This window comes from Callorhinchus milii, unplaced genomic scaffold, assembly GCF_018977255.1.
Source record: "Callorhinchus milii isolate IMCB2004 unplaced genomic scaffold, IMCB_Cmil_1.0 Scaffold6, whole genome shotgun sequence".
NCBI classification, from domain to species: domain Eukaryota; kingdom Metazoa; phylum Chordata; class Chondrichthyes; order Chimaeriformes; family Callorhinchidae; genus Callorhinchus; species Callorhinchus milii.
Genome location: NW_024704747.1, coordinates 1,978,491 through 1,989,301, shown reverse-complemented (window position 1 = coordinate 1,989,301; position 10,811 = coordinate 1,978,491). Strand labels below are relative to the sequence as shown.

General features: G+C 56.8%; 1 protein-coding gene across 1 annotated transcript in view; it reads right to left on the bottom strand.

The window, feature by feature from the left end:
• Positions 1–3,006: 3,006 nt before the first annotated feature.
• LOC103173149 (contactin-associated protein-like 5) overlaps positions 3,007–10,811 on the bottom strand; it is a 104,471-nt gene continuing 96,666 nt past the window's right edge. The window contains 7 exon segments of the mRNA XM_042336193.1: positions 3,007–3,020; positions 3,135–3,359; positions 3,869–3,941; positions 3,943–4,108; positions 8,621–8,843; positions 9,597–9,767; positions 10,248–10,375. Coding sequence (XP_042192127.1) covers positions 3,007–3,020; positions 3,135–3,359; positions 3,869–3,941; positions 3,943–4,108; positions 8,621–8,843; positions 9,597–9,767; positions 10,248–10,375 — 1,000 coding nt within the window.

The following is a 10,811-nucleotide window of genomic DNA, read 5'->3' as shown; positions in this document are numbered from 1 at the left end:
ATGACAGCCTTTGCCTTTCGCCCCAGACCCCCGAAAGGAAATCTGCCACCATTTCCGAAGGCGACGTGCTATCGAATGGTGTATCGGGTTGCGGGGGCTTGACATGTGGTGTTTGGAGAGCTCGCCTCGCAGAGCCAGAGGACCCGGGGTATCGATCCCTTCAAAAAGAATAAATAGATTTGGTCGCGCAATCCACGGCTGTTTGATCCCTCTCTTCCCCCATGTAACCTCCGCACCGTCAGTGGTTGATGGATTTCAGCGGTCATTACCGTTTCGTTTCTTACAGGGGGGTGGGGTGGGGGGGGGGGGCGATAATAATCCTGAAATCGGCTCGAGACGCACGACGACAGCAGCAGCATCTTGCGTGTGCACACGTTGGTCTTCAAACGAGCAGCGTGTCAGAGAGACACGTCAAGGGAGAGATTCTCTTCCCCCACCTTCCCCCCCCCCCACCCCCCACCACCCGCCCCCCTCCCCTTCTTCTGTTCTATCAGGGAAGTATCTTTTAATGAAATCTACTTGCGAAATAAAATGTACCAAAGGCAGAAAAGCAGCAGCGATTGGCGCCGGTTTGACATTTGCAGTTTGTGATACTGCTCGTTGTGCAGCGATGCCTATCGCCTCCTCGCAGCAAAGGCCCCTTTGAGGCATCGTGTGGAGATACCGGCCACGCTTCGCCTCCGAAACACACACAGCGCGTCTGTCTCGTGTAGTGCCGCGAGGCATTCTCCTCGCGTCGCCGCGGCGTCTCAAAGCGCTATCTATCGCGGGACACCTCCTCACCCCCCCCCCTACCCCTCCTCAAAAAAAACCTTCCCTAGGTCCCTCGCACCCCAGCCACTGCCGCCCCATTTCTGACCTGCCCTTCCTCGCAAAAGCCCTAGAACGAACGCGCGCGCACCTCTCCTCCCACTCCCTCTTCGAACCCCTCCAGTCCGGTTTCCGCCCGCAGTACAGAGACTGCGCTTGTGAAAGTCACCGACACTCCTCTCTACTGTGACCAGGGCTCCCTCTGCCTCCTTGTCCTCCTGGACCTCTCCGCCGCGTTCGACACAGTCGATCACGCCATCCTCCTCCACCGCCTTTCCTCCGTCATCCACCTCAGTGGGACCGCACTCGCCTGGTTCGAGTCCTACCTCACAAACCGCCAGCAGTACATCTGCACAAACGGCTTCTCCTCCCCTCTCACCCGGTCACCTGCGGGTACCCCAAGGATCCATCCTTGGCCCCTCCTCTTTCTGATCTACATGCTCCCTCTTGGGGATGTCATCCGCAGACATGGGTACATTTCCACATGTATGCGACGACACCCAACTCTATTTTTCCACCTCTCTTTGCGACCCCCAGTCCCCTGATGTTGTCTGGCTGTCAGATCTCAGGGGCTGGATGAGCGCAAATTTCCTTCAGCTGAACGTTGACAATACGGAAGCCATACTCTTTGGCTCTTGTCAACGTCTAAACTCTCACAGCTCTCACCTCCTCCACCTACCCGACCTCCCCCTAAAACTCTCTGAACCCATACGCAACCTACACGTCAGGTTCGACCCCAATTATCCTTCCTCCCCCACATCCGGTCCCTCACCAGCACCGTCTTCTTCCACCTCCAACACATCGCCCGTTCCCCAATACCTCTCCCGAAAGCCGCTGAAACCCTGGTCCATGCCTTTGTCACCTCTCGGCTGGATACTCTAATGCCCTCCTCGCGGTCTCCCCATCCACTACCATCCATAAAATCCAAATCATTCAAAACTCTGCCGCCCGCATTCTCACCCGTACAAACTCCGCTCCCCGATCCCCCAGTCCTGGCCAGACTGCACTCGGCCTGTCCCAGAGAGGATCGATTTCAAGATCCTCACCTCTTTATTCAAGTCCCTGCACTCCTCTGCACCCCCGACCTCTCTGACCTCCTCTCTCCTCAAAACAGTACCCGTTGCCTTCGTTCCTCCGGGTCTGGCCTCCTCCTCGTCCCCCGAGTCCTCCGCTCCACCCTCGGCGGCCGTGCCTTCAGCCACTATGCCCCGAGGCTCTGGAACTCTCTTCCTCACTCTCTTCGCCTCACCCCCTCTCTTCCTACCTTCAGGTCTCTGCTGAAGACCTTATAAATCCAAGTTGTTGTAGTTGTTGTATGTTTTGTGGGCGAAACGCGCAGCCCACTGCGCACAGCAGCGACCCCGCAGACGGTCGCTTATTGGGCATTATTACTAGTTTAATTACTGCATTAATTGAGGGATCTTACGGAGGAGGACGGAGGAGCAAACGCGAGGGATGGGACGCGAGGTGGAATCTTGTTTTGAATTGACGAGGGATGTGGGGGTTTGAAAGACACTCGGGTGACCTCGGGATGTCTGGCAACGCAATATCTCTCTCTCTCTCTTTTTCTCTCTCTCTCCTATTTCTAACCTATCATCCCATGGCTGCTACAGCCAGCGGGAGGCTGGAGATGAGTTTTGTGGAGCTCGGAGGGCGAGTGGTTCCCAGGAGGATGAGTTGTAATAAAACGCTCCCTTTTTCCCTGTGCTCCGAGACGCAGCAATAAAAAGGAAACCGAGTGTGAGCTCGGCTGTGAATATTAAGACCTTCCTTAGGAGTCAGCCGGCATCATCCAGCGTCCCCTCCACGCTCCCCTCCCTCCACACACACCAACCCTCCACAGACCCCCCCCCACCCACCCCCCCCACCCCCGGATAACAAGAGGACACAGGGTTTAGAGCAGCAAAAAATGGGCAATTTCAGGGCAAACACCAGGAAGTTATTCCGCGGTTCGCCCACAAAATACGCAGTCGCTACACTTTACCGTATATTCTGTGAAGCGCTTCGAGGCGTCTCCACGACTTTATAAGGCGTTGCGCCAAATATTATTGAATTACTTATCGCCCTTTTCCCCCACCCTCCACCGGCCTCTCGCCCCAGCCCCCCCCACCCCACTCCCCGGCCACCACGCTCCAGGTGGTGGTGGTGGTGGTGGGGTGGGGGGGGGTGGTCGGAGGGAGGTGACCGTAGGTACGGTCAAACTGGAAGGCCTGAAGATGGGGAAGAAGGGGGGGGGGGGGGGGCCCGAGGCGGAGGGATCGACAGAGGGAGAATGTTCCAGGGTTTCGGGGGGGGGCGAGGCGGCTGAAAGCTACGTGACCTACCATTCTGGAGCAACGTGATGGCCAAATATTCCTGCCGGTAGGAATCCACGTACAGGAGGAGGCTGGGGGCGGTCAGGGTGCGGAAGGCGAAGGCTGTGCTCTCTGGGGAGGGGGTCCTGCCGGTGTAGATGGCGGACAGGTGGGCGCTCAGGTTCTTGCTGATCCCGTACGACTCCTGGAAGGTGTAGGTCAGCGAGGCGCCCAGGTCGAAGAATGCGGAGATTTCTACCAGGCACCGCCCCCCCCACCGCCAAAAACAAAATGGGGCTTCGTTTCAACATCAGCAAACAACTGCAGTAAACCCACCCCCCTCCCCCCCCACCCGTTAAGTCTTATCTTCGTCAATCGTACCTAAGTCAACCCGAGTCGTACATTGCTATTAATTACAATTATTTTTGTTATTGTCGTCATAGTTATCCTTATGGTGATTGTTGTCACTGTGCAGTATTTATTACTGCTATTGTCAGTATTGCTATTATTGTGATATTATTGTCACATTATTATTGTTGTCATTGTTGTCATAGTGTTATTGTCGTTATTATTATTGTCATCACTAAGCGTGTGTGAGCATATAGTATAACTATCGTCATTATTAAGTGTGTTCAAGTATATGTTATTATCGTGATTATCATTATTATAATATTATTATTACATTTATATTACTATTCTTGCGTTAATATCATCGTACTGTCATTCTAATTACTCGTGGTCGAGGCTGGACTTGAACCGCTCACCTGCCTTACAGAAGGGCCCGTTGTACGGGGACTGGCTGCAGTCACAGGAGTACCCGCTGGGCCTCTCTGTACAACCGGCCCCCGTTGTGGCACAGACTGCCGTAGCTGCTGCAGTGCCCCGGGCAGCCGGCCGTTACCCCGGGGGTCATTGTGGCTCGCTCCTCCAGGTCCAGGCTCGCCCCGTTCAGCCGCACGGACCGGATACAGCCCAGGAAACCCCTCTGCCTCGAGGCCGTCCCCCTGGGGGGGGGGGGGGGGGGGAATCAGAGCAGCCGACACGGAACACGTCAAGAACATGTCAAAACTTCCGCAGGTCGCAGGTCAAAAACACGTCAACCTCCCTCGCGCCCACCACTCCCACCCCCCCCCCCCCGGGTCACGTATCAACCCCCGTCCCCAGGTTACAGCTATGTCGGATTAGGAGGAGGCCATTCAGCCCCTCAAGTCTGTTCCACCTGTGTGGAGGCACTCCGTCCTTCAGATGAGACGCTAAATTGAGCTCACGGCCATGACTTAGGGAGAAGTCTCTCTCTCTCTCGCTCTCTCCCTTGAAATAAAACGCCGCGAAGCCCTTCGAGGTGTCCGGCCGAAGGGAAACAGCGAGGACTGTCAAGACCTAAATGCAACTTTCTGCCGCGAAGTGAATGGCGGATTTTATCCGGTGGAGGGAGGTGTGGGTGGGGGGGGGAGGTGGAGGGTGGGGGGGTAATTGATAGTCAGCCTGGTCTCGGATGGCTTGGCTCCCAGCCTCGTAGACTCAGCGTAAACCGTCCCGATAGCCATCTGTGCTTTGACACAGCACTTGCTTGGCCTGTTCGAGTTCAGGGCTTCCTCGCCGTGGCTGGGTTTGGTTCTAGCGCTGGTCGCTCGCTGGCCGGCCTTACTTTGTCCTGGCGTTTCCTCTGCCGAGATAAGCGCGCAGCGTCCGGCCCTCTGTACGGTCTAAACCTGCCTGTTCGAGAGAGTCCAGATCCGTCTGCCCTGTCCGCCCACGGTTGACCGTTTTGCTATTAGTAAGAACAACGATGGCAGTCCTTGCGATCGGTACGTCCCCGAGGCTTCCGCTCCCAAAGCAAGCGCCCTCGCTCCACCCGCCCGCCTCGGCTTACCCGGCGGTGAGTAAGCAGGAACCCCGGTTGTTGTTGATTGAGCAGATCGCTTTCCAGGGGGGGTGGGGAGGGGGGATTAATCCTTCCCTCTTTCCCCCAACCCCCCCTCACCCAACCTCCCAAAATAAGCGCGGCCACTCAATCCACGACTGTTTGCGGGACGTCGCCGCGCGCAGTTCGGCACCAACCAAATCCGCTCCGGCGGTTGCTTTGAGACGTCTCGAAGACGTGACGAGAGGTCGAGTCCAGTCGAATCGAACGTGAGGATCGTTATTACTCTGATTGTAACCGCACGCCGCGCATTGGCGAGTGGTGGGGGGGGGTGGGGGAGGGGGGGAAACACGAGCCGCTTAACAAAAAATCACAACCTCTCCGATGAGATCAAACACATCGCCGTACAGTTCAGTGTTAGTATCTCTCGTGCAACCGGGTCCCCGCGAAGAAAGCTCTTTGTTATCTGTAAATAATCCAATTACTTATTGATGCCGTGGAAATCTATTTCCGCGAGGCACTGTGATGCCTGGAATGGATTACATTTATTACATTTATTTGTGTTGTCCCTGGAATCACTCTCTCTCTCTCTCTGTATATATATATATATATAATATTTAAAAGGTATATATTTTTATATTCGGACTTTTTGTATCTGCCGAGTGCTTATTTTTCCTGTCGCCCCATGAATCACGCGGTCGCCTAATTGAAATTCGCAGGGAACACACAATAAATGAAACAGACATGGTTGAGTGCAAACATGCCTCCGTACAATTTCTGCCCCCTGAGCATTTCTCCGCAGGGAAGGATCAATTGTTATTTTATTATTAACAGTTTCCAGCGCCTCGCCGCAGAGAGAGAGAGAGAGAGGGAGGGAGGGAGAGAGAGAGAGAGAGAGAGAGATAGAGCGAAGAAAAAAACAACCAGGCTGAAATCTCCTCGATAATCAACAGCGCAGAGGCGATGTGAAGAGCGTGTATCATCACGGAGAGAGAGAGAGAGAGAGAAGCGAGTCAGGTCGTTACAGGGTGTCGTTCGGACGCTCTCTCTCTCCTGCTCAACCTCCACCCCAACCCGCCCCCCCCCCCACCACCGCCGACCTGATGGCAGACATTGCAGCCTTGCTTGCGCTGGGGGACAAACTTCCTCAATCCACGATTCTCCGCCAATACAGCTCACGCGCCCTCTCCCGCACTCCAAACCCCCACCCCCCCCTCCACCACCAAAAGCGCGAGTTGAAAATCCCGACGCGCTCTTTCGAGACGACAGCCTTCTGATCTTTCCATTAGTTCAAACGCTCGGATCGTGTCTCTGTCGTAGCCTTTGAAGGAACTCTGTCCGTCGAGAAGGACGCTGCGCGACAATGATAACCCTGGCATTCGGCGTATAGCGCCTTATCGCGTCGGTCAGACGCCTCGGATCGCGTCAGCGCACGTAAGCACGAGCTGTTGCTGTTTGTCTGACGTGCGGGTGCGTTTGATGCGTGTGGCGGAAGGGTGTAGGGTGTGTGTGTGCGTGTGCGTGTGTTCGCTTGTGTGTATATGTATATATATATATATATAAGCATGATGTGTGTGAGTGGGTTTGACGTGAGGGGTGGGTGTTCTGTGAGCCGGGCTGCCCAATTAAGAGTCAGCCCCATCCGTCTCCGGCTTTGGCTCGCTGCAGTTCGGCTAATTTATTGCCCACTTTACCACCGCCTGCTTTTGCCCGAGAGACTTCGCTCGCCTCTTATGAGGCACTTGATCAAATGCTTCTTAAGTCCAAACCCACACCGGTATCCTCCCGCCCATCCACTGTCTCATCCTAATTAACTGGCGAGGTTTGCCTTGCATCCGTTAACCTCCGCGCCCCCCCCCCCCACGCCGCCGCCACTTCGTTTAAACATCGCCGTCCTTATAACTAAACGACTTCTTTCTTTCACGATAGATGGCAAAGATAAAGGTGTCACCATTCCCGGGATTACACCCTTGGCTTTGCCTCTCTCTCCTTTTTTGTGCGCGAGTGAAACAGATTAAACAGCAACGGTTCACTCACTCCCTGTGCCTGTGCAGCGCCACTGCGCCCCGAAAGCTTCGGAAACTCTCTCTCTCTCTCTCCCTCTCCCTCCCCTCTTCCTTGCTCCCTCCTTCCCCTCTTCGAGATGATGACTGATGACCTTCCTCTTCGACCGTGCCTCCGGTCACCTCCTCCCATCAGTCTCCGCCACTGCTGAGCGCTCCGAGACGCTACCTCGCAAGACACGGGCACTACATCAGTGCAAGTTGTTATTCTGTTAGATCACGGCTGATGTGTGCCTCAACTCAATGACCGGGGGGGGGCGGGGGGTCTTACGATTCAATTAACGTGCGGATGAGTTTGACGAGGGAGCTGAAAGGGAGCAGGAGGGGGGAGAGAGAGAGAGGAGGAGGGTGGTGGGGTGGGGGGTGGGGGCGGCGGTGGTCACCGTGCTTAACAGCGTCTTAAGTGAGGAGTGCGCGGATCCGCCTGGCTCGGAGCGAAAGCGAGAGAGAGAGAGAGAGAGAGAGAGAGAGAGAGAGAGGGTGTTGCTCACCTTTCAACATTGCTTTGCGTTAACTAATCTGCCCGCAGTAGTGACAGGGTTGTACATCACGGAGTAACGAGGAAAAACAACCGAAGTAATAAGAACTGCCAGCCCGAATCCGAAGGGAGTTTCAGCGCGAGACACGGACTGCTGACGTGCCCGGCTCCGCGAGCAAACTTCCAAGATTTCTCCGGGCGGTGTCTCGGGAGCGCAGAGTTCCGCTCCAGACACTCGGTCGGAAATCGAGCACCGCTCCTCTGTCGACGGTCTCACCCGCCCGGTGCCCGAGCCGGGCGGGGGGCCGCGGTATTCCAGGGCACTCGCTGCTGATGGCAGTACCAGCCCCGGCCGGCTCGGCTCATCGGCAGGAGCTGGAAGGGCCGCGACCAGTCACTGGGGGCAGGGAATCCTCCCCCCTCAGCCAAAGCCCTAACTAACAGGGAGGGTGGTCCTGGCTGGACAAGCAGCAGCGCTCTCGATGGGAAAGCTATTGCGGTTTTAGCCGGTTAGACTCCAGCGGTTACCCCCAACACACACTGCCCCCCCCCAACACACACTGCCCCCCCCCAACACAAGGCTGCCCCCCCCCCCCCCGAGCCTTGGCTCTCGCCAACCTGCGCCTGATACTCTGGTTCATCTTTCCGTCGTTCCGTTTGCCAAACATGTCGCCTTGGAGCCAGTTCAGCTCCCAACGGGGGCCCCGATTTACCGATCGATTTAAAAGATAGTCGGAGGGGGGGGGAGGGGAGGGGAGGGGAGGGGTGCGATAGCACCAGAGAGGTGGGAGGCGAGGAGAGCGGTTTATTTTTTTCGCGCAGCGAGTTTTGTCGGGATCTGGAAACGTGTTGCCTGAAAGGGCGGCGGAAGCCGAACTTTCAAGATGGAAGCGGATAGATATTTGGGGGAGGGGGTGGGACACATTTGCCGCGGTGTGGGGTGGGGGGTGGGGAGGGAGAGAGGGAGAGAGAGAGAGAACGGGGAAGAGGGACGAGTTGGTGGCTCTTTCGAAGATGGATGACGGAGCGAATGGCCTCCTTCTTCGTCCGTACGATTCGATAACCTCCCCCAACTCCCCCCCCCACACCCCCAAGGATAGGCTTGAACCACTTACCGACAAAGAGCTGGCTGTTGAGTTGTAGGTGGACGTGCCCGTCCCCGGGAGCGCTGAGGGTCTCTCTGGGAAGGTGGTCCACGCTCAATGAGGCTGCTTTGATGTTGCGTTCGGCTCGCACGTGGTGCCACTGGTTGTCGTTGAGCCGGGAGGGCGATCGGACCCCCACCTCCAGGGCGCCGTTGCCCACGTCGAAGGAGAAGGTGACCTCTGTCGGAGCTGGTGGGTGGGGGGGGGGGGAGGTGCAAGAGGTCGCAGAAGGGGTTGGGTGGGTGGAGGGGGTGTCAATCGATCGCATCGATCCGAACAGGAGGCGACCGAACTTTCGCAGCGGTGTCCCACATACAGCAGCGATTTGAGTGACCCCAATTATTATTATTATTATTTTCTTTTTGAGGGGTTATTACCCCCCACCACCCCCCCACTCCCCGCAAAGCGATCCGCCAATCGACTAACGACCGGGTTCCTACTTACCGCTGGCAAACAGAGGCGTGTGTGTGCGTGTGTGCGGTGTAAGGAAACTTGCCCAAGGTTTCGCCCTGACCCGACCCTCCCGGGAATCAAACCCGGGTCCTCTCGCTTGCCAGGCGAGGGCGCTGACCACTAGGCTATGGAACTCCGCGAGGTTGGTGTTAGCGGAACGGAGGGAGGAGAGGGGTGCGGGATAGGGGAGGGGAAAGGTTGGGGGCCAGGCTATGTGTGTGTTGGGGGTGGGGAGGAGAGAGGAAAAGGAGGGGAAAGTAGGGGAGAGGGAGGGGGGAGGAGATGAGAAGGCTAGGCTATGGTTGCGGAAGGGGAGGAAAGGGGGTCAGGGGAGAGTTGAGGGAAAGGGTTGGGGTGCAGGCTACGGGGGTTGGGGTGGGGAAGCACCTGAACCCCATTAACAGTTGAGGGTGGAGGGGAGAGTTGAGGGCGAGGGTTGGGGTGCAGGCTACGGGTGATGGGGGGTTGGGGTGAGGAGGCACCACTCACAGTTGAGCTGGAGCCTGATGAAGTCCTTGATGCCCAGGTTCTCCAGGAAAACGCCCGAGGAGGCGGTGGTCTTGAAGAAGAAGGAGATGTCGGCGCTGAGCTCGCCGCGGAAGGTGGGGAAGTGCAGGTACGAGGAGCCCGAGCTGAAGGAGGCCGCGTTCCAGTAGCTTCCTGTGCGGGCGGGAAGTCAGGTCATCAGCACCGACGACGACAACGACAAGAACAACAACAGCAGCAACAACAACTTGCATTTACACAGCGTCCCCTCACGCAGGGCCCGGTCCCGGAGCGCTTGACTATGGCGGAGCCTGATCCCGAGCCGAGAGGGTGGGTGGGTGGGTGGGGGGGGGGGGAAGGCGACCGTAAACACGATCGAAGAGGAAGGCCTTCAGGGGCGAGGAGGGGGGTGAAGATGGAGAGGGCAGGAGATGTTCAGGGGGTGATGCGAAGGGACTGAGAGAGGGAGAAAGAGAGAGAGAGTGAGAAAGAACAAGGGGGCAAAATCGTTGCACGTTCAAGCTGACACTCCCGCTTCAGTTTCCCCTCCGCTCCCCTCCCCCTCGCCCCTCGCCCCTCGCCCCTCTTCTCCAGCCAACGCAAACGACGTCGAAGAGAACGAGGCACACGCTGAGAGGAAAGGGCATCGCTTACTGTCCCCGTAGCAGCGGAGAGGTCCCAGTCTGTAGGCGGCTTCCGAATCCGTCCTGTTCAGATCCCCGAAGACAAACTGGGTCACGGGCAAGTGGTCTTTGTAGGAGAGGAGGCCGGTGTCATTGGCCCTGGTAACGAGAGGAGAGACCGGACCGTGAGTCTCAGGGTAAGACCCAGAGAAAACAGCATCAATCTGCGTCCCAATGTGTCGTCAAAACTCAACGGCCCGTGGCCGGTTCCCTTACCCCGCGCGCCTCTGCTTACCCAGCGGCAAGTAAGGAAGCCGGTCGTTAGTCGATTGGCGGATCGCTTTACCGGAGGGGGGGGAATAATCCCTTAAATAAAACTACTAATTTGGTCCCTCAATCCACGGCTGTTTGTGGGGGCGCTGCTGTGCGCGATTGGGCCGCCGCGTTCCGCCCGCGAAGTACACGGTCAAATTGACGTTGCGGTGTCATAATAATGATAATCATTAGGCCTCCATTTACGGAGCGCCCTTCGCGCAGGTTAGCGTCCCGGAGCACTTATTATTATTATTATTATTTTTATTATTTTTATTAAAAG